This window comes from Elephantulus edwardii, unplaced genomic scaffold, assembly GCF_000299155.1.
Source record: "Elephantulus edwardii isolate Elephantulus edwardi_28Jun2011 unplaced genomic scaffold, EleEdw1.0 scaffold00060, whole genome shotgun sequence".
Classification (NCBI taxonomy): domain Eukaryota; kingdom Metazoa; phylum Chordata; class Mammalia; order Macroscelidea; family Macroscelididae; genus Elephantulus; species Elephantulus edwardii.
Genome location: NW_006399810.1, coordinates 7,087,617 through 7,112,615, shown reverse-complemented (window position 1 = coordinate 7,112,615; position 24,999 = coordinate 7,087,617). Strand labels below are relative to the sequence as shown.

The 24,999-nt window shown below is 36.6% G+C and overlaps 1 protein-coding gene across 1 annotated transcript in view; it reads right to left on the bottom strand.

The window, feature by feature from the left end:
* Positions 1-24,999, bottom strand: part of RBM33 (RNA binding motif protein 33) — a 212,209-nt gene that overhangs the window by 129,437 nt on the left and 57,773 nt on the right. The window contains exons 4-6 of the mRNA XM_006887685.1: positions 19,725-19,801; positions 17,012-17,324; positions 13,181-13,300 (exon numbers count right to left, since the gene is read on the bottom strand). Coding sequence (XP_006887747.1) covers positions 13,181-13,300; positions 17,012-17,324; positions 19,725-19,801 — 510 coding nt within the window. The remainder of the gene's footprint in view (positions 1-13,180; positions 13,301-17,011; positions 17,325-19,724; positions 19,802-24,999) is intronic.

The following is a 24,999-nucleotide window of genomic DNA, read 5'->3' as shown; positions in this document are numbered from 1 at the left end:
CTTGGAGAGAGACCTCATATCCAGAAGGATGCGGAGGGCGGGGTGGGTTCTGGGAGAGAGAAAGATCGTCAACAAGGTGGTCTGCCATGGCAGAAGCAGAGATTGTGAACACGGTGCAGGCTATGACAGTATTCTGATGGTCACCATGAGTCAAAATGCCTTGATGATACCTAACAGCAAGTCATTTTTAATTCAATCATTAACAAAGATTCCTCTGACAAGTTTAATATAAAACATGACAGTCTAAATTTAATCAGTCTAAAATTAATCGTTTATTCTACAATCAAATCTCCATCTAATAACACTAAGGAGGGGGGAAATGAGCTTAAAAAGGTTTCTTTAAATATGAAAGTCAATCAGTGACTTAAAAAATTCATCTTTAACCTAGTAAAATTTCTGCTAAATAAAAACAAAGAAAACCCAAACTCACTGTCATCCATTCAGTTCCAACTCAGTGGTCACACAGTGGAGAACACTCACCCCCCCACAAATCTCCAAGGCATTAATCTTTCCAGAAGCAGACTTTAATCTCTCAGAGCAGCTGGCAGAATAAAACCATTGAACTCTGAGTTAGTAGCCCAATGTTTTACCCATAGAGCCACCAATGTGAAATAAAAAATGTGTGCTCAGAAAACAGTGTATAGACAAATGTTTACAACTCTATTCACAACCACCCAAACTGGTGAGACTTAAGTATTTCAATGAGTGACTAGATAACCGTGGAACACCCATACAATGTAAAATAAGCAACAACCAAAAACAAGCAAGCATTTTAAGCAAGCATTCTTAAAAACCTGAATGAATCACAAAGCATTCAAAAACCTCAAAACTCACTACCACTGAATCAGAGAGAACTCACAGCTGACCCTACCACCAGGTTCTCAGACGCTGTAAGTTCTCTTGAGAGGAGACTGCCCATCTTTCCACCATGATACACTAGTAGACTGAAACCCCCAGTGGTGTCCCTACCTAGGGATTATACCACAAAAGCTCCCCAGAGAGAGAGTCCACTTCATAAGTTTGCACACCACGTGATTCTATTTTTATCAGTTTTTAAAAAAAGAAAAAAGATTATAGTGGTATTCAGGGGTTAGGAATGAAGGAAGGCTTATACTACAAAAAAAGAGATCACAAAGATAGCCTTGGTTTTTAGGAGTGATACAACTTTCTTAGAATGTAAACTTTTGTAAGCAGTTAAGTCTTAAAATGTGTATGTGTATGAATGTATATATAAATATCAAGGATTATATTAATTCTGCAGTAGAACAAAAGCATAGCTTATACCACTTAACACTGAAATATTCACTAATCCCTTAAACAACTGGTGGATACTGTTAGGTGTTGCTAAGTGAATTACCACTCACCCTATGAACAAGAGATCTAAACCGAGCCCTATCCTGTGCCATCCTCCTCATCTCTGAATCATTTGAAACCGTGACAGTCACCGGGTCAATCCATCTGGCTGAGGTTCTTCCTGTTTTTCACTGATCCTCCAGCCAGAATGCTCCTTGGAGGCAAGCATGATGATTTATCTTACATACTTTGGGAATGTTGTTAAGAGAGTTATTCCTTTCTAAACTGTTAGTTTCACTTACTACAAATCTTAAGCAGAAAAATTGATCTCGTCCACCTGGATGTGATGATGATAAAAGTTAACTTATCTGTCAAAATGCTGGCTATCTATATAGTTTTACGAAGTTCTGGTGGTGTCATTTGTAATGTAGTTTGTAAAGAGTTGTGCTGCTAACACAAACGCTGGAGGTTCAAATACACAAGTAGTTCTGAGGAAGATAGACAGGCAATTTCCTCTGGTACAAGTTAGAACATCAAAAATCTGACTCATGTACTTTTAACTTGTTAGTTAAATTTGTGTCTTCTAGGTTGCAACACCTCCATGATACATCTACAAGGATATGAACATGTACGGCTAAGCACAATTAATAACAGTGCATCTCAATTCCAAAATCAATCTCCATAATAGTCTATGTTTCCTACAGCCAAAGGGGCCCTTTAGAGTAGTGAGAGAAGACCTTCACCCTGAAACCCACAGCGTCCCTTTTCAGCAGGAAGTAGCTAAGAGAATACGCCGTCCCCTTTTCCTTATGACTCAGGGTGAAGTCTCTCTCAGGGAGGAGTGATAGGGAATGGCAAGGGGCACACTGACAAAGGAGATTAATCAGAACTGGCTTTGACAAGCACTGTGGCAATTGGACAATTAAAACAGACATTGGGGGGGAAGAAGAACGACCTGGGGAGGAGGGTAGAGAAAACAGTGCAACAATGAATGAATGAGAACCCAACATCTCTGTAAATATTCATTAAAACGAATAAAATTTAATAATAATTAAAAAAAAATCTAACCAAGAGTCATTTGTAAGTCAGTTCTAACATGACAATGGTACTAGTGCTCAGTTTACAAATGAAATTCCATTCAAGAGAAGTGCCCAATTACAATGTAAGAAATAAAATTATTCTAAGTTTACAATGTGTCAGAATAAAAAAATGTGTAAATATTTCACTTCATTTTAGATACTGGCAAAATAATCAAAAGTTTGATTCAGCAATTTATTTATACTGAAAATCTGAAATAATCATTCCTAATTCTTAATAAAAGGTAGTATAAATAATGACAAGGAAGTTCTTGAAAAGTAGACAAGATCATTTAGGACCAAGCATATACATGGAATAAGAAATTCTAAGAGGGTGCAAAACACAGGTCTCTCCAGTTAATTAAAAAAGGAACCTGTGTCATTAGTGTCTCAAAGAAAATTTAAAATCTAATCAGAAAACACTAGTATTTCTATTCAAAATAATCAAATTCTTAGATTAACGAACTACACAAAACCATACAACTACTTCAATATATGTTGGAAAAAGTATTGTCAGAATTCTAACACCAATTTAAGATTTAAAAAAAAAAATCTCAGTCTACTAGAAACAGTAAAGAACTGTTTATATTATGATTGAAATTGTAATTTCAACTCATTCTGAAAGTACTTTTCTGTTTCCAAGGACTATCTACAAAGTTTGCAGTCTGAACTGTGAAATTCCCAGAGAAAAACTGCAAAGTTCATTACACCCAAAAAGGTTTTTATACTTTTATTAAGCTTGCTTACGACGTTTTTAATGCTTACTTATAAAGAGTGAATAAAGAACTACTTCATATCATTAAATATATAAATCAAGTATTTACTCAAATAGTACAAAAACAACTCTCATTCAACGTTGTTCTTCCAGTGGGTTTTCAGAGCCTATAAATGGCACAGGAGGAGACTGGTCACTTTTCTTCTGTAGAGCAGCTGGTGAATTCGAACTGCCCAATTTCCCTACTGACTAGGACACCAGAGTCTACTCAAATTCTTTATCATATAAGCAAAATTTCTGGGGAAAATAAAGGCAAGGGAAACTCAAACACATAACAAAATCAAACAAGTGGCAGGAATTCAGAATGTAAATCGACAAGCTGCTCCATGGAAGAAAGATGGAAAATGTCCCAGGTGATTCACAGCTTCTGAAAATCCATCAGAGGGTCAACTGTCAGCCAGTTCTGACTTTATAGTACTTAGTAATAACAAGGTTAATTTAACATTTGAAAATCTATCAATTTAACAAATAGTAACAAAAAGACATATTAAAAAAATCCAAATAATGACTGGAGATATGTTTCTCCTTCAGTAATGATATTTCCTCCCTTCCTACTGAGGGTAGACTAGATTTAGTGATTTGATTCCAAGAATAGTGTGGAGAAAGGGGGAAACAGTAGTAACTTCACAGTTGGGGGAAAAAATCTGGCAAACATTACCTTAACTAAATGATGATGCTTACCATCACTAAGGATGCCATGTGAATAACCTACGCTGCTATTGTTGTACAGGGTCTCCAAGGCTGTGATTATTTATGAGAGCAAACTGCCACACCATTCTCACACAGAGCAGCTAAGGAGTAAAATCTGCTGACCTTTTTCGTTAGCAGCTCAGTGTTTCAAATCAGTGTATAACCAATCTGCCTTTCACATTCACTAGAAAGTCTAAATTTAAAAACATTTATTAAAGGGTAGTATCTAATGATGAGGAATAACCAGAATTCTCATACACTACTGATTTTTGTTATTGTGTACCATCGAGTCAGAAGTGATCCATAGCTGGGTTTTCAGAGGCAGTTAATCTCACAGAAGACTGTCCATCTTTCTCCGGTGGAGCAGCCGCTAGCCTCAAACGCTGTGCATTCCCAGTAAGCCAGGAGAGCTCCCTATACACTACTGACAGGAATCTCAAAGGACACAGTCACTCTGAAAAAACATTTGGCTCTTTGTTAACTAAACATTCTTCTAACTTATAGCTCAGCAACTATACTCTTAAATAATAAATGAGAAAAATTAAAACATATCCACACAATGTGCTTAGTATTCATACTCATAAAACAGAAATCTGGATGAAAAATGAACATTATAGTAAGGTATATTAATAAAATGAAATTAATTGTGATACATACAACTACCTGGATGAACCTAAAAGTATTCAAGAAATACAAGAGTACATACTACAGGATTACACTTATATAAAGTTTTAAACTAGGAAAGACTAATATAAATTAACAGAAAAAAGAACAGTGTCTCTTAAAAAAATGAAACTTTCTGGGGTAATAATTATTGTAATGGTAGTAATCTATTTTTAAGGAGTTCTGGTGGACTAGTGTATAAGGAGCTGCACTATCAATCTGAAGTAAGCAATTTGAATCCACCAACTGCTCCAAAGAAGAATGATGATGGGTAATCTCCTACCATGTGATTAACTGCCTCTGAAAACCCACTGGAGGGTATCTGTGACTTGGATCCAACTTGATAGCACACAACACAAACAGTGAAGAAAAAGTTTTTCAAAAAAATTATCTGTAATACATGGTCGAATACTCAGTCCTTCACTCATGGGTACACCTGAGGTTCACTGGCTGAATTTTAACCATGATCTCACATATATCTAAGCTGTGGTGACATGTCACTAAGTCAGTTTTATAGTATAGAACTGTCGTGCAGAGTTTCTGAGACTCCTTAATCCTGAGACGCAAATAGTGAGTACATGTAAGCTGTTGGTATGGGGTGTCCACCTGGAACTGGCTTCACAGGTAAAGCAATCTTTGCGACTGCAGTGCAGACTCTTACCACTAGGGCCAACTTGTCAAAATTATTTAAAGTACAAGAAGTCTTTCTAAGACAACAGCACAGTTGGCATTTAACGTGGCCATATTCAACAGAAAGGCTGGGTAGGAAGTCTGTAATTAGATCTCATTTATATTTGAAGTACGGTGATAACTTTTTATTAAACAAATCAGAACATAAAATAAAAAGAGCTATTTAAGTTCCGTATTTAGTTCTATGATCTAAGTATTAATGTGGACCTTAGCAAAACTGCTAGAAGGAATTTCGCTGAAGGGTATGCTTTCTATTCGTTTATGCAATCCAGACAAAGCATGCTGCAACAAATGAAGGGAACACAACATGATTTAGCAAGACTTTGTAGACGTTTCAGAATACAAGTCAAAAAGCTAGCTGATTTGTGGGAAATTAAAACTACTATTCACATCTCAGAGCTATACAATTTATTTACTTTTAAAATAGTTTGCGGACATTCCACCAAACCCAATATTAAAAGATAGTGAAACAGTGACATATACTTCTTAAATCCTAAAATAAGACTAAGCACAGATCAAGTTTTCAATAATTATCTTTCTGAGTGACTGGTACTGTGTGATTTTTACCACAGGGAAGAACGTAAGCTCAAAATATTTTCTTGCTATGGGAAAAGATAAGCCCATCATACCTCCAATAAAGTTTAAAAGAGGAAAATAGATAATAAACCTTCCAACAAATGATATAAAAGTGAAAATATTTAATCTTGGAGTTTTAATTTTCTGTTCCATAAAAAGGAAAGCATACTGAAAATCACTGTCCCGCATGAAAGTTAACAGCAACTAAAAAACACAGGAGTTAAATGACTGCAAACTTTGATATAGTCTTTGGTTTCCAAAATAAAGAATAAAAATGTTATCAATCCCATCTTTACCTGTTTCTTCACTAAACTGAAAAAAAAAAAAATGCTTGGGTTGTTGTTGTTGTTGTTGTTATGTGCCATCGAGTCCTAAACTCCACTCTGTCCTGTGCCAATTGCACTGCCTCTGACACTCCCATCCCAATTATCCCAGTCACTGAATCAATCCACCTCATAGAGGGCCTTCCTCTCCTGCGCCGTCCCTCCACCCTCCCAAGCATGATGTCCCTCTCCAGGGACCAGTCTCTCCTCACAACATGTCCAAAGTATGTTAGACGGAGCCTCAGAATCCTTGCCTCCAAAGAGCCACCCGGTTTAACCCTTTCCAGGACGAATCTGTTTGTTTTCCTAGCAGTCCATGGTATTCTCAATACTCTTCTCCAGCACCACAGCTCAAAGGCATCAATTCTCCTTCTATCCTCCTTGGTCATTGTCCAACTCTCTGATGCATAACAAGTGATTGCGAAGACCTGTATCAGACACACCTTAGTCTCCAGAGAGACACCATTGCTCTTCAGTACTTTGGAGAGGTCCCTAACATCAGACTTTCCCATGGCAATGCGCCTTTTAATTTCCTGGCTGCTGGTGCCAAGACTGTTGACTATGGAGCCAAGCAAACTAAAGCTGTGTACAATCTCAATCTCTTCACCATCCATCCTGATGCTGCCAATTGGTCCAGTGGTGAGAATCTTTGTCTTCTTGACATTGAGCCTCAATCCATATTGTAGGCTGCAGTCCTTGACACTCTGCAGTAGGCGCTTCAGGTCCTCTTCAGTTTCAGCAAACAGGGTTGTGTCATCCGCCTAACGCAGGTTGTTGATAAATCGTCCACCAATCTCGACCCCACATTTCTCCTCATAGAGCCCAGCCTCCAGGATAATCTGTTCTGCATATAGGTTGAAAAGGTATGGAGATAGGATGCATCCAAAGTCTAAAATAATCTTACCACCTAGAACTTACTCCTTTTGCTATTTTTATCCTTACCCACACTACTCATTTTTCTATGTAGCTATGTAAATCCACACACTCTGCAGACAAGCAAAACTGTAAAAGGCATTTTAGGGGAAGGAATTCTACTTACCAGACACCTTTCACTTTACTTATCACAAGCATCTTTCCTTATCATACAAAAAGCCAATGTATCATTTAGTATGCTGTCTTGCTATATGGTTCTTATTTAATCCTCTATAAAAATTTCCATCTATCTTCAAAGACGCAAGCAAATACTTCATGTGTGTATTTCTGAGCATATTTCATGTTGATTCTTCTGAATAAATTCTTCAAAGTGGATATACTGAATTAAGTGAAACATGCTCTAATTTTTTAAATATCCTCAAAGACTGAAGAACCTAGGACCTCAGCTTTTTTTGCAAGATAAATTAGCCTGCCACTGTTTTGCAGGAGCAATTAGATGAAAGTTACTTCTGACAGGAGTACTAAACCAGAGACTCAGCATTCCCTCCATGCAATGTGACCATCAGATGACAACCATGCACACAGGAACTAACTGCATTACAGTAAAAGAATCTTCATGTTTAAGGATCTTGACCCTTTTATAATGGGCAGTACAGATGGCCTGTCCTTCGTTCTTGGACAATAAACTATCATCAGTCAGGGAGTTAACTATACAAACATCTTTGAAAAGATAGCCTGGATAAAAGACTATCAGTGTTGGCTTGAAAATCATGCATGAGAAAGAGCCATACAGAATAATCTCCTGATAGCTACCTATTTCTACAATACGTGGTCAGTAACTGAGATTTTTACCAACACTGAAACAAATGAAAATTGACAATTTTTATTTTATTTCGTTTCTTACTGAATATCTGTATATGTTTATAGGTGATTTGTTTGCGTTACTTTATCACCTTACTTGTCCTTCATTGTATCACACAATCCACTCACTGCCATGGGGTCAGAACAGTCTAGTGTGTTTTCAGAGGCTGTCAATCTCACAGGACGAGACAGGCCAGTTTTCTCCCTCGGAACAAGTAGGGGATTCAAACTGGCAGAGAGATGCCACCTTTGGATTATGAAGTATAACTTCCTAAAGACTATGTCATCAGGACTTTCTTTTTTTTCTACAGGAAAACTCATGTATATACTGAATATATTAATTCTCAGACTTAGGTAAATACTTATATAAATACATCATTAGTTTAAATTTTGTCTATATATATATATTGTTTTTAGTCCATTTGTATCAGATCAGAACAAAGGGTTAAAATACCAAGAGGAAGGAGCGGAGGGTTCCTCCTCAAGGTCAGCCACTCAAATTCACCAGAGCATCCATGGGAGAGCAGATCTGGCAGTCTGCTCATAAGAGGAATTCAGCCTAAAACCCCCATAAGGGAGTTTTATTCTACACTAAAGATAGCAATAGTCATAACAAACTCAACAGTTACAAGTAAGTATACAATAAGGAAGGGTTAAGACACAACAAATCATCTATTGTTATTTATTCCCATTTTCTTAATAATAACATCTCAAGTGTCAGTTTAACATAGTTGTTGTTGTTGTTATGTGCCGTCAAGTCGCTTGCAACTCATAGCAACCCTATGTATAACAGCCCTAAACTCTGCTCTGTCCTGTGCCAATCACACTGTCTCCGATACACCCATCCCGATTACCCCAGTTACTGAATCAATCCACCTCGTAGAGGACCTTCCCCTCCTGCGCTGTACCCCCACCCTACCAAGCATGATGTCTCTAAGGATTGGTCCCTCCTTACAACATATCCAAAGTATGTCAGATGAAGGCTCAGGATCCCTGCCTCCAAGGAGCAGCCCAGTTTAACCCTCTCTAGGCTGAACCTGTTTGTTTTCTTAGCAGTCCATGGTTGGTACCCTCAATACTCTTCTCCAACACCAAAGCTCAAAGGCATCAATTTTCTTTCTATCCTCCTTAGTCATTGTCCAACTCTCTGACGCATAAAAAGTGATTGCAAAGACCATGGCCTGTATCAGACACACCTTAGTCTCCAGAGTGACACCATTGCTCTTCAGGACTTTGGAGAGGTCCCTAACAGCAGACTTTCCCATCGCAATATGTCTTTTAATTTCCTGGCTGCTACTGCCAAGAGTTTTGACTGCGGAGCCAAGCAAACAAAAGCAATGAACAATCTCAATCTCTTCACCATCCATCCTGATACTATTAATTGGTCCAGTGGTGAGAATCTTTGTCTTCTTGATATTGAGCCTCAATCCATATTGAAGACTGCAGTCCTTGACCCTCTGCAGCAAGCGCGTCAGGTCCTCCTCAGTTTCAGCAAGCAGGGTTGTGTCATCTGCATAACACAGATTGTTGATAGATCTTCCACCAATCCTGGTGTCACATTTCTCCTCATATAGCCCAGCCTCCCGGATAATCCGTCCTGCATACAGGTTGAAAAGGTATGGAGACAGGACATATCCCTGGCGTACTTACCTAACTAAAATTATTATACTGACCATTCTTCCTTGCTGTATATATTTGACTACATACAGTTTAACTGTGATATTTTCAGAAGAGCTGTATAAGAACTTTGATCAGTGTTTTTAAAGGGAGAACATGGTCTATCATCTTACAAATCACTGCTTAAAATGTTGGCAATAAAAGAACTAAGAACTGTACAATGGATATACAGAAAAAACCTGAGTACTCAATTACCACATGAGGGCAGTAAGGTCTGAAAAGCCATATGTAATTTTTGACGCTGTTGCTAAGTGCCATCGAGTTGACCAATGGTCTTAACAAATCTGAACTCTATCCTACCCTGCACCATCCTTACCATTTTCAACACATTTGTGTACTTTGCTGCAGATGCTGTATCTGAATGAGGGACTTCCTCTCCTTTGCTGATCGATCCTCCACTTTTCCAAGTATGATGTCCCTTTCCAAGGAATAGCCTCTCCTAACAACATGTCATTGTTCAGGGAGCTCTGGTGGCCTAGTGGCAAACTGCACTATAATACCAAAGGCACACAGTTTAAGGCCACCAGATGCTCCCCGAGAGAAGGAAGGGCAATCTCCCCCCATGAAATTAACTGCCTCTGAAAACCCACCAGAGGGTCAGTTATGAGTAAGTTCCAACTCTTACTGTAAACATCAATTCATTGTTCAGCTCCCAGTGACTTGAAAGCCTATGCCTTGAATCAGGAGTAGCTTCGCCTTTAAAGTGACATCATTGTTCCTTGGGAGTTTGGAGAGGTCCCTGATAGCAGACTTTCCCAATGCTATATTTCTCCTGACTTCTAAAAATTTCTATTTGATATGTTTCCTTTTATGCTATTAATTAAATTGAAGGCTAACACTATTTAATGTTTTCCTCTAAAATTTTTACTGTTTGCAGCATGTATGTACATATGCATGTTTTGTTTCCTTGCTTTTTAGCACTGAAATTTATGATCAGTCTGAGATCCATATGGGTAGGAGGTATAAAATAATCTCACTTTGCCTCTAAATTATTAATCCTTTCCAAATCTGAAATTTTGATATTATATTCACTTAAAAAATGTAATGTAGATAAATTGCTGCAATTAGGTGTCAACTATGACTCAAACGGCCCTATGAACAAAGATTTGAACTCTGTCCTATCCCATCCTCACACACAGGCCCATTGTTACAGTCACTGTGTCAAGCCATCTGAGAGTCTTCTCCTCCGCTCTTCTCCTCTGTCACTGACTCTCTACTATTTCCAGCATGATGTCCTTTTCTAAGAACTAGCCTTTCCTGACAATATGCCTCAAGTATGTGAGACAGTTTCACTATTCTTGCCTCCAAAGAGCATCCTGATTGCACCTCAGCCAAGACAAAACTGTTCTTTTAGCTGTCAATGCTGTTAGGGCCCACTGAGTCAGAAAGCCACAGCTGACCCTCCAGCAGGTTTTCAGAGACAGTTAATCACATGGGAAGAGAATGCCCATCTTTCTCCCGTAGTGTGGCTAATGGAGTCAAGTCATGTGGGTTGGCAGCATAACTTATTACCACTAAGCCACTAGAGCTACCTTTAGCAGTCTGCAGGATATTCGATTTTTTTTGCCAACAACACAATTAAAGGTCATCAATTCCTCTTTGTCCTTTCTTAATCATTCAGTAATCAATTATATAAAATACAATATATACAAATGATCATAAATGAAATCCTATAAAATAAACAGGGCATGAATGAAATCCATACAAAACAGGGGGAAGGGGACGACACACAACAATGATTTGAATTTTAAGTCTCTCTGGTGCCCTCATCCATAGGAAGTGGTGCTGCTAACCACAAATGCGCCTCTCTTCTAGGTCCAATTTCTAGTTCTAGCTGCTCTGCGGTAAAAGATGGGCAATCTCCTCCTGTGCAATTTACAGCCTCCAAAGAACTGCTGGAAGATTGATTTTCATGAACGGCAGTGTGTTTTGAGTTTTTCAGCTGATTCCAATGGATATCTTTAGGAAAAACGTGATAAAGAATTCAGGGACATCATTTACTTTCAAGTGGTACAAGTAAAATGTGTACATGTGCATAAGCATGTGTGTATATGTGTTAGAACTCTAACTGGACAACTGAGGGGATCAATACTTTGTACCATTCTTGTATCTTTTCTCTAAATTTTACAAATGAAAAGGAGAGTGAAAAAGAAAAATCGAAGCTTGTTAGTGAAGAAGAGAGGACACGGGTCCAAGGAAAGGAGGCCACCAGTTGCTCCGCAGGAGAAGGATGCGCAATCTCCTCCCATGAAATTAAATGCCTCTAAAAACCTGCCGAAGGATCAGCTATGGATTGGTCCTGACTCGACGGTACACAATAACAACATGTATCATAAATAATACATCTTACCTTTTACAAAAGAGAAATTACAGGTATCACATTCTACACACAAAAGAAACGGTAAACTCAAATGTTAAAAATTGATTTGTAGATATGGACACCTTAAAGTAAATGAGCTAAACCAATGTAAGAGCTCTAAATAAGGGGGGGAAATAAAAGAATTAAAATAGATAATAGAGAAAAACATTAAAAGCTTTCTAATGAACCTTCTCTTAGTGTTCACTAGGTGGTATAGTCTATATAAAGTGGCACTGCTAATTCAAAGGCAGTGCATTTCTGACCATTCAAATCTATAAACTCTTTGGGGGGAAAGATATGAAATCTATCATGTCAACAAAAGCCTCTAAAAACCTACTGGAAGGTCTGCTATGAGTTGTTTCCAATTCGATAACAATGAATTGTACTAAGTTCAATGAACAAGTCATAAGGCTGAAAAATGATTTTGTGACTTTCATATTTTCATGACCAAAAGGAGCAGGTCCTAAGCATGCGCAATACAATCTATTGAGCCCTGTGCCTCATTTCACTTATTAGTCCAAACCACATCTACTTTCAAGATGTAACTGAGAGATTATCTTTTCGATAAAGACTCAATGACATAATTCCACATATTCTTTTTTCAACTCACTCAGACTACCCAGCTCAAGTATTCTCTCTGTGATCTCCTAAATTTAGCACTTCAGCTGAACTTCTGGAAGATTTTTGTTTTGCTAATTTAAATAAAAGGAATTCACATCCATTTATCTTCCCTGGTAGTGTTGTGGGTTACACATCGGGCTGCAAATACCAGCAATGTGGACTCACACACAAAGAGGAGGCACAGGCTCCAGTAAAGCTAGCTCCAGTAAAGTTAACTGCCTTGAAAAACTCCTGGAGCAGTTCCACTGTGTTCACTAAGTTACTATCAGCAGGATCCAACTCCCTCCCCATATTAATCAGACTGCAAGTTCTTTATGTGCAAAAATTCAAGCTTGGTTCATCCTTACTTTTTCAACACCTAAGCCTCAACACAAAATATTGCAATATTTTTTTGAATAATGATCAAATTAACTAATGTTCACAGTGATACTCCTTATCCAATTAGAAAAGATTATAAATAATTATAGCACACCTTTCAAAACACACTTTAAAAATAAGTAGCTACTCCAGGCCATAAACACAGTTCATCAGGATGCATTTCCCTAAGAGTCTATAATGCTAAAATTTTTACTACACTCTGTAGTTCTAAAGAAGAGATGTACCGACTTTTCACTAAGTAGATGCTCATTTTAAATCTGGAAGAGGAAAAAGAAAGAAAGAAACAGAAACTTTTGGACTCTTTTTTTTAAAAGATAACAAGTACCTCTTCAGTTTCAGGAGCAACCTGGGAATCAGTAATCTCATCTAATTTATCTTCAGCAACATAGTCTTCCTGCTTTTGCATCCCTTGTTGCCCACCATAAGCCTGCAAGTATTCTTCATCCTAACAGCCATTAAAGAGAAAACAAGTTTTTTCTCATACATCTTTTTGGGTTGACTGGTTGTGTTTGTTTTGTTTGTTTTTTATTTAAGCATTTTTCATCTTTAGAGCTCATGTTTAATTATTCTAGCAAATTTTAGTATGACAATTACAACTGGTCACAAGCAACACAAATCTAGACTGCAACCTCCTCTAAGTATTAATGAGAACAAAGCACATCATGCAAACTCAGTGCTAAGGGTTAGTGACATGAAGTTCTACTTCAAATGTAAAAAAATATAAAGAAAAAGGGGTAGTCTGAAAAAGAAATCTTGCATGCACTATCACAAAGGAATTTGGTAGCAATAAGGAAGCAAAACTTACACCAAATTCACCCAATTTTTTATGGTAGTAAAAACAACAAAACTACAGGTAATTCATTATCTGTGTTGTGGGTGTTTTGTTTTTTTAATTGACTGCTTGGTGTTTTTTGTTTGGTTTTTTTTTAAAAAAAAAAAGTCCCACATTAATATCAGTTCTCACTTACATGTGAAAGTTGATTACAAGTTTTGCATAAAATATCATAACACAGGCAAATGTTCATTCAGGGTACCCAGAAAGAAGCAGGCACTCAGTCTGGCTGGGAAATTATTATAATTGTTTAAAAAAAAAAGAAGGCAGACCTCTATTGGTACTACTGACAAGGAACAACACTGAAATGAATTTTTTTCTAGACACTTTTCCACTCAGTTTACTCTATCCCTTGTTCCTATCCACTAAGAATGACCAGTAAGATGGTTTTAAGGCAGACAACAAAGAATAAACAATCTAAGGAATCTAACAACCTATTATATCATATACAAGAGCCTCACCTACAACCTCCAAAGAGAAACCGGTATATTTACAGTGGAAAAACTATTTCCGTTCCCACGGTCACCTCTCAAGACCATCTGGATACACTGCATTTTACTTTCCAAAGGAACTGCATGCTATTAAAAAGAGCAACTACCAATGCCAACTAGAAGACTTGTCAAATTTCAAATAAGACAACAATTTTAATCACAAATTTCAGCCAAGTTACAATGTACTATATGTAACAGGATTCACACTTGAAAATCTGATTACCCCTTAAATATTAACTGAAATTGTTTCTCCAGACATGTTTTATGACATCTCAATCAACATTAACTTTAAAAAGCCTAAACTGACTGTAATTATATAATTGACCCAACAAATAATTTTCAAATATTCTATGCATATTCTTTACCAATAGAAGAACAAAGCTTTCAAAACAAATCACATTTCACCCTTATAACAAGTACCAGAAAAACCTGCAAAGCTCAAAGATCTTCTTATATTTTGGCAGAATGAACAGCAGAATTGTACAGTTATTTCATTGTCTTTAACTTCAGGTTCATCAAATGTAATTGTCCCTTTCAATTGCCCTGACTGCATATGCCTTAGGTGTTGGGCTGCTAAATGAAACATGGGCAGTTCGAATTCAACAGCTGTTCTGTGAGAAAAAGATGGTCAGTCCCCCCCCCATAAAGATGTACAGCTTCAGAGGGACCCAATAAACGGTTGCCTTGAGTCCAAACTAACTGGAGGGCAGTGGCTTAAGGTTTTTTTTTTGGGGGGGGGGGAAGAGGTGTGTGTGGTGATGGTAGTGGTGAAAGCAGACTTCAAGTCACTCACTAAAGTCCTTCTATGTGATTTCACACTGAGCTCTAACTGAAAATGCTCATGACCAGCAATTCATAAAGTTCAACTCTAGTTTTAAGAGTATTAGCTAGGACAAAGCGTCACCATTAAAAAAAAAAAAAACAAAACAACAGTGCATAAATAAAATACTACAAGGATACAGAGAGATTAAAATCTACTAATGTGTTCATTAGTATAATAATGAAAATGTAACTATTTGTTCATCAGGGATAAAGACAGTAAGAGAGGTGTCAACTACAGGGTAAGGAGTTGGATGTTTCATGGTTTCTATTTATCTACTCCCATCCAAAGAGCTAATTCAGATGTTGTGACTGTGGTTCCTAGAAACGGGGGGGGGGGGCGGCAAGAGAAGTAACTACACAGGTCTTCTACAAGTGCAGGGTTGACCAAGATTCTCCTACTTGGCAGTACACACTTACTTAAATCAAGTACCTCCACAATGAGATTTGCCTCATTAAGTTTTAAGTTCCCTGAAGGCAGGGACCATATTTCATAAATATGTTTCCAGTGCTTATAAAATAAAGATTTGAACTACTGAATTTTTAAGTGCAAAGAATTCCAAAGAATATTGAGTAACTAATTTTATTGGTGTTAAGGAGAAATATTATAGAAGTTAGGGAATAAGTTGGCATATTTTCAAAAGATGTTCATTTAACTTTCAAAATACATTTTATATTTCAGTATCCTACTTTAAGAAATCATATCAAATAAACCAACAAATCAAAGTCATACTAGTAAAAGTTTTATATATATACAAAGTTATCTAAATATCAAGTTCTCACATGTATTTTACATGATTCTATTTACCAACAACATTTTTTAATTATTGATTTATTTTTTGCAGCCTTGCTTGTATAGTAATAAAATCACTACTACCTGGCATGAAAACAAGTATGCCTCAAACTCGGTAATTCTGAGGCTCTATTTAACAATTCATCTCTTTCTAAATTACTTATCTACAGGAGTGATCAAAATTCAGCCGTTTTCTAACATGTTTTATAAATGAAAGGGTGCTCTGAATGAAAATGTAAGGCAGAATAATAACTCTTCTCACCACTGTTATTTATCTCAGCAGGCCCTGCTGCACCAGAAGAATCCTGTTAGGTGCCATCCAGTCAACTATGACCCTATGAACAATGGATCTGAGGCTTGCCCTATCCTGTACTATCATTATCGTCTGATAAAATCAAGCCCATTACTACAGTCACTGTGTCAATCAATCTGAGTGCCTTTCGCTCTTATGATAACCCTCCACCTTTCCAAGTATGACGTCTTTTCCTGAAAAGCATCAACTAAGATTCCAGTATGCCACCTAAGATCAGTTATTTCCCTCATACATTTTATTAAACACTTATTTAAAAGCAAGTATCTTTTAGTGAAAAATCATTAAGACAGATGAGCAATCTCTCACTAGCACCTTCTGACATTCATCTTAAAAACTACCTACCAGCATGATCTTTCGAAATAAAAAAATCAGTACAATCTTAGCCTCCAGCTTACAGATAACAAATTATGCGACATTTCCTAAACTAACCTCCAATCTCTTTATTCAGGTTTAGACACTTCTCAGTTACAACAAGGATGAATGAACAGACATCAATTACTCTGGAATATTAGCACCTTAAAAATGTCTTTAGCAGGTCAATAATCTTTTCACCTTAGAAGGACTTTATCAGATCTTGTCTAAAGCCTGGATAAAAGCTTCTGCATTAAGTACTTCTAACAAATGACAGTGTATCTCCACCACACAAAGCTGTTTTCTTCCTTAAGGGTGCAATCCTCAAGGTCATGATTCTTTGAAGCCTTCCAGAATGACAAAGGAGCACAACCCCAGGCCAAACAAGCTGTCAACACAAACTTTGTCATAGCTCAGATAAAGAAACTGGCAGACAGTGATAATAAGGTCTAATTTCCCTCCCTCCCTAGGGAGATAGATAGATTTCAAATCAGGCTAACACACCTATGCACAGAGGCAATGTTATCTTTAGCTATATAAAAGAAAAAAAGACTCACTGTAAAGTCATCTAAAGATTCACTGACTTCTATGTCTAGCACTTCATCATTGTAAAGTTGTTCCTCTTCTTGCTCTTCTGAATATTCTATCTGCTCTTCTGTCAACTCAGCATCTTGGGCTTCATATTGTCCTTCTTCTGGGTACTCTTGAGAATACAATTCCGAGCCATCAGATTTGTGATAAATGATTTCATCTTCTCCTTGTTCATATTCAGATTCCTGTTCTCCAGACTGGTCATTAGTGTTGTCAGACAGTTCAAATGATGGTACCATGCTAGCTGTGGTATTAAGACTAATTGTGATACCCTGAGAACTAGAGGAAACAAAAATACAAAGAAAAGTGTCCAATTAGAAAAGAGTTCGAAATAAATTAGTTGCAACAAAAAACGCAATCCAAAACTGGTGAAAAGTTATTTCTGCTGATAAACCAGCACTAGTTATGCCATCACCAACTGAAAGCAAAGCTTAATACGTGACAGTGGCATTATGCCCACATCTTACGCATACCCAGCCACTACTTATCATCAATTGCAGCTTATCTGACCAAGAAAATCTTATCAACCAGACAGTAAAAAAGGCCTGATTGGCAAAAGTTCAGGACTGAAATTAAACAAACTATATTTCCTTTTTAATTTCAGAATGAAAGGGATGGTGTCTGTTTTATAAGATTTCAAATGAAAAAATAGAAAACTATAGTAAAAAAACTTCAAAAATAATTGTTCTTTTTAAAAAACTTATGATTCAGGAAATATATATCTATTTTAAAAAATAAAAATATTTTTAAAAGAAAGGTAAGGAATAAGATGTTATGAAATATGTATGCACTGCAATTAACTAATCGATGGCAATTAATGTTATAAAACATCTCTATGAAAAGATTATATGAAAAACGAGTAACTTGTAAATCTTCACTCACATGAAAACAAAGCAAAATGTGTATGTATGAATGAATGGAAAATCAATACACTTTGCCATGTTTCACTCAAATCGGAATTAATAAATAAATATATTCTCAAACCATGTAGGATAGATAAACCCCTGAAACTATAACCCTGAAATAATCTTCAAACCTTAAGCCAGAACATTCACTGAAGTCTTCATATAACTTAATAATTTAGCTTAACTAAAAAAGAGAAAAGTCTGCTGTGAGCATTAGGTTCTTTTAAGAACCATTTATGTGGGACTGAATTACAAAAGCAAATTAAAAATTAAAAACATTTGGAGGCAGTTTCAGTGAAGATAAAGCAGAAAAAATGGGTAAGAAAAGCTACAAGACCACTGAGAATGCTCTCAACGTCACCCAACTGTACATACAGAAACTGTATTTTGCTGTTTAATTGTCAACAACAGCAAAATAAAATTTAAGGAGAAGAACACGTAAAAATATGTTCATATAAAATTTATATTAGTCACACTTTCAATTAACAAGACAGTAAGTTATTAAGAGAGCAGCCAAAAAAAAAAAAAATCAATGCATTGCCACCGCACTGCACTCTTCTATCAGCTTCCAAGGCTGGAAATCTTAAACAGTGAAAAACTGCTCCATCTTTCTTCCAAAGAGCAGCAGTGGCTGTGTTTAAACTGCCAACCTACCTACCATGCCAACAGGGATTAAGACAACAAAAATTCAAGATAAAAACACATTCTACTCACTAAATCAGAACTGCTAAATGCAAATACTCAGATGCAAAAGAACATTATAAACGCAAAAATTTATGAACAAATCCAAGTTCCTATCTATTAAATTTCCAATCTTAACAAAATCAATACTCTAGATTTTAATATTCTGTGGCTGAAAACTCCGAAGATACACCTCAAGAGCAATCTAACTCATCAAAAATAAACAAACTATAATAATGGTGGTCAAAGGAAAAACCAGGAAGGTTTACCCAACTGATTAAAATTTTATTTTTATCAGTAAAAATAACTTTCCATTAGAAAATGTGTTAGAAATTTATAGTTGGATAATAAAGAATATTAATCACATTTATAACTAGGAAACATATGCTTCTCTTTTTCCCAATAAATATTTTCTCAAAAATCATATTTTAAAAATAGTCTATCTACCAGAGATAATACTTACCTCCTCTTTTCTACCTTACTATCTCAGCAGAAATATATTACTACATTCAGATAGTTAAGTAGAGCTGCCCAAATTTCCAAAATAACTAAGCTAACAGATGTGTAAAAATAAAAACTGCCTGTAATGAAAACAAAATCAGCAACACCAAATTGTAATCAACACTACTCACAGAATCCAAATTTACTGCCCAAAATCCATATAAAGTAATTCTTTAAAATACTAGTACATAATCTGCACTGAGCTCTAATACCTAAAACTCAAGAAGGCCATCAAATCTTCTAAGATTTACACTAAATCAAAAGTTTCCCTTCGGCGAGCTCTGGTGGCCTAGTGGAAAGAAGCTGCAACTACAGTCTCAGAGGTGCATGGTTCAAATCCACCAGATGCTCTGCTGGAGAAGGAGGAACAATCTCCTCCTGTACAAGTCAGATCTGATTTAACGGTACACACAAAAAATAATGAAATAAAGTTAAAAAAAAAAGTTTCCCTTCCTGATAAAAAAGTAAATTTAGAATACAATTATACTAAAAATATACAAGCATATTATTCAATTATATACCATTGTAAGCGCAAATTAAAAAGTTTCTATTATTTCAGTAAAAGACTATAATGCAGCATTACATCACGTACCTGAAATTTTCTTCATCTTCATTATCACTCTGTAAGAGATCATCATTTAGCTCTTCATCTGACAAGTCTGATTGATTCTAATTAAAATAAGAAATCTAATTAATGCATGTCACATCCATAAGAAGATGTTACAGAAGTGCAAAAATACAGTGAACTGTTTCTAGTCTATATTATTAGAGCATTTGCCACCCAGACTGTTCATATAGTTTAAATATTACAAATTGAGCATCAAGAGATTTCACAAGTGGTATAAAAATTGTTTTAATCCATTTCCGTAATAGCTTGCCTCTGGAAACCCTATGAACCTGGAGAAAAGATAAAATTAACAGAAGTGTTAAGGACTTTTGTTCACAGGGTCGCTATGGGTCACCTACAACTAGACAACAATAACATCAATAGAGAGAGAGATCAGTTGGCCTAGTGAACAGAAAGTGATGCTACCAAGCCAAAGGTGGAGTACTTTTAATCCACAGCCCTCAGGCCTGTTTGTCATTGTTTTTGTTCAAACATTCTTCTAGGCCGTATAGCCCTGGTGTGTCTACTTGCTGTACAGAGGTAACTTGTGGCTGCTGTGAAGCTGAACACTGTGACACTAATGTGTCAAATGTGTTCATGGTTACCCATGGCAGACAGTGTTTAAGGGAGTTCCCCGGGATCCACTTCCGTAAAACCTTGCCTCCGGAAACTCTATGAACCTGGCGAAAGGATGAAAGTCACAGAAGTGTTGAGGACTTTTGTTCATAGGGTCGCTATGAGTCACCTATGACTCGACAGCACTTAACAACAACATAATAATTGTTCTAGACTCATTATTTATAGGTCACAGCAAATTAGAACAGAAATTTAAAGTATACTGATTATACTTATTTTGATTTCTAAAATGAGGAGGAAGAGTCCTTGGGTGAATTCCTAAAAACAGTAAGTGCTTTCATACATAAAAGAGTGATATATTTATACTTTGTTCACATTTAATACAAAGTATAAACATCTCCCATCAACAAAGGAATGGATAGAGAATACTATGTTACCTAGAAAAACAAGGAACTCATGCAATATTATTCAAAATGGGTGACCCTGGAGGACACTATGCTGAGTGAAATATCTCAGTCACAAAAAGGACAAATACTGCATAGTGCCACTGTTGTAGAATGGGACTGACAGCAGGGTTGGGGTAAGACTGAGAAAAACTGGATAAATTATGTATACTGCATTGAAACAGATGAGGGAGAGACAGTTTAAAAGCAATATATGACAGGGTATTATGGTTATCACAAGAATGAAGGTTGCATAGTGGAGTGTACTTGGGGTGGGAGGGGAAGTGGATTGTATACCAATGAAAGAATTTTTCTTTTACTTTTCAAAGAGAGGCGTGAAGTGGGGGGGGAGGAAGGGTGGGCAGGGAGACAAGTGCAACAATTAATGAATGGAAATCCAAACTCTCTGTAAATGTTCATTAAAATAAGTAAAAAAAAAATTTTTTTTTTTAAATCTAAAGAAACTTTGGTAGTTTCACACAACGTAATAGTACTTTGTAAATGGTTTATACACAGATAAAACTAATCTTGGAGGTTTAACAGAGATGAGGAGGGAGAGAATTGAAGGGGAGAGGAGAAGAACAAAAAAAAAGAAGAAAAATTCTTAAAATATGATAAAGAATATTCACACAAAAAATATCTTTTTTAAAAATAAGTACATGTTCAATAACTAGATCACAAACTGAAATGGTAGGGGATATAATAAAGCTTGGGGGTTTTGAATACAGGTAATATTACTAGCCCACATTCTCACTCCAGTTCTTGGCAATGCTGAATATCCACATCACTAAGTAGAAATGAACCAAATTAAGACAGTTCCAGATTACACTAGACTTAAGATATATTTTTCAGTAGCTTAGAAAAGGGAAAAGTAAAAAAAACAAAAACAAAAAAAACACACCAAACTTAGCTATTTTCTCCCCCACTAAAATGGTGGATGCATAAATTAGCACCCATATCTCTCTGAAAGACAGTCAAGAAAGACGCACATTTTCTCTCATTAAAGGAGGCATTAAGAGAAACAAAAGAAAAAACTGGTATCTGTTGCTATTTAAGTCATGAAACAAAATCTCACAATTTTATTTAGTATGAGTATTTTAAAAATTTAACCATTCAAAAGAGATTGTAATTCATTCAGGAAATGTCTACTTTCATGTTTTCACTTAAAAGTATCTGTCAAATATCACTGGGCCAGCAGTATTTCACCATCCTCCCCTTGCAAAAGAGAGCAGTATGTGTTGTGGTGGACCTGATGCAACTTAAATCTCATTTTTTCAATTATTCAGATTTACTCTTTAAATATCTTCTGAACTAGGTGACTAAAAGGCATGTTGTTGTTGTTGCTGTTGTTGTTATTGTTGTTGTTGTTGTTATGTGCCGTCGAGTGACTTGCGACTCATAGTGACCCTATGTACAACAGCCCTAAACTCCGCTCTGTCCTGTGCCAATCGTAACTGTCTCTGACACTCCCATCCCAATTACCCCAGTCACTGAATCAATCCACCTCATAGAGGGCCTTCCCCTCCTGTGCTGTCCCTCCACCCTCCCAAGCATGATGTCCCTTCCAAGGACTGGTCCCTCCTTACAACATGTCCAAAGTATGTTAGATGGAGCCTCAGAATCAGACATAGGGGTTAATAAAAAACCATCCCCTTTACTAGCAAAGTGAGACTACAAAGTTACAACTTAATCTGGGGGCTAAAACTGTGTTTTAAATTATATACTGATAAATTGGGACCAACTGTTTTCTTAGGCAAGCATAGTTAAGGAGGGACAGGACGCAAGAGAGTAGCATAGACTTCCAAGAAAGTGATTCAGAGAAGTGGGCCAAGCTTTTACTAGGTGTCACTGAATTCATTTGACTGACTGCAATCCTATCAAAATCCTGCCAGACATATGACATCCACAGAATTTTTCCACCATGTTCAAAGACACTGTTGCAGTTACTGTGTAAACTCATGTCCTTGAGAGTCTTCCTCTTTTTTATTGACCCACCATGACCTTTCCAAGGACTGGTTCTTCCTGACAACATGCAGTATTAAATGGATGCTTCACCATCCAAACTTATAAGCAATATCCGAGCTGAATTTCTTCCTAGATCTGTTTGTCCTTTTAGTAGTCCATGGAATATTCAATATTCCTCACCAATACCACAATTCAAAGGCATCAGTTCCTCATGGTTTTTTCCCTTTTCACTGCCCAATTTTCATACGCATACGAAGCAATGGAAATATAATGATCAGGCACACTTTAGTCTTTAAACTGACATCTCTTCTCTTTAGCGTTTTAAAGAGTTCACTGACAGTAAGGAGATTTTTCCAATACAGTGTATCTTTTTATTTTTTATCATTACCATAGGTGGTGACTGTGAATCAAAGCAAAATAAAATCACTGACAATTTCAGTCTTTTCTCAATCTATCATAATGTTGCTTACTAGGATTTTTCTTTTCCTGATGTTAAAGTGTAACTCATATTGAAGTCTGTTCTCTTTGATTTTCTGCTCTAAGTGTTTGAAACAGTCTTTACAGCAAGTAAGTTTGTGGCATCTACATAATGTAGATTGTTAATGAATCCTCCTCCAGTCTGGATCCCATCTTCTTGAGGAATTTGCTCAGCATACACAAGGAATAGGGAACAAAAAAGGACCGTCATCTCTGATATACATCTTCCCTGATTTTAAACCATGCCATTTACCTTTGTTCCGTTCAAACAACAGCTTCTTGGCCTCTGTACAGGTTTTGCATGAGCACAACTAAGTATTGTGGAATTTTCATTCTTATCAATCATAGTTTATTAAGATCTACACAGCTCAATGCCTATCTAGTCACTGCCTAGATAGTAAAACCTAAGAATACATCTGTCTGGTATTCTCAAATTTCAGGCAAGATCCACTTGATAGAAACAATATTTCATTTCATGGGCTCCCCTGAATCCAGTTTGGAATTCTGGCAATTTTCTGTTGTTTTTAAATAATCTTAAGGAAGATTTTACTTGTTTCTAGTAGTAATGATATTGTTCACAGTAATTTCTACTAAATCACCTATTTGGGGGATGAGAACAAATAAGTATCTCTTCCAGTCAGCTGTCTGGGTAGCTGTCTTCCAAATTTGTTGCCCCAAGCTCCTGAGCACGTCTTTTTGTTGAAGCCTCATTTGGTATTTCTACTATTACAAAAGAAACTTGGCCACTATCAAAAAGAAGCTTGTGTTTTCCATCTATATTGAAAAATCCTGACCCAAACTACTGTAAGAGTAGTAGGAGGATAGTAATAGGAGGAGGAAGAGGAATTATGTCTAGCATAGGGGAAATTAAAATTGTTAATAATTATTATAGTAGAATCTTTGAAAACAATATTATAGTAGAATCTTTGAAAACAAGCGCAAGGTAAATTATGATATATCAAATTTGTGCAAGACTATAAATACAATTTAGTAAAGATATTTTGCTGTTAAGCTGTCACAACAATAAACCAAGATTTCAGTTGATTTTTATGTGATGATTTAATAATAACTCTTGTTGCTGTCTGTTGTTATGTGAGTCATTTGCAACTCATAGTGATACTATGTATAACAGCTCTGAACCCTTCTCTACCCTGAGCCAACTTTTACCATCACTGACACACCTATCCCCATTTCCCCAATCACTGAATCAATCCATCTCATCAAGGGTCCTCTCCTGCACCATCCCTCCACCCTCCCAAGCATGACGTTCCTCTCCAAGGACTGGTTCCTCCTTGCAACAAGTCCAAAATATGTCAGGCAAAGGAGCACCCCAGTTTAACCCTCTCTAGGCTGAACCTGTTGGTATATTCAATACTCTTCTCCCACACCACAGCTCAAAGGCATCAATTATCTTTCTATCATCCCTAGTCATTGTTCAGCACTCTGATGAAAAGCAAGTAATTGTGAAGACCATGGCCTGGATAAGGCACACCTTAGTTTCGAGAATGACATTACTGGTTTTCAGTACTCTCGAGAAGTCCCAGATTTTCTAAGTCAGTGTAAAATTCATCTTTTGATTTCCTGGCTGCTGGCAGCAAGAATATTGACTGTAGAGCCAAATAAGCTGAAGCTGTTAACAATTTCAATCTCTTCACCATCTATCATGATGCTGTCAACTGGCCCAGTGGTGACAATCTTTGTTTTCTTGATTTTGAGCTTTTTTTTTTTCCTATATTTTATTAATTTTCATAAACATTTACAGAGATTTTGGGTTTCCATTCATTCATTGTTGCACTATT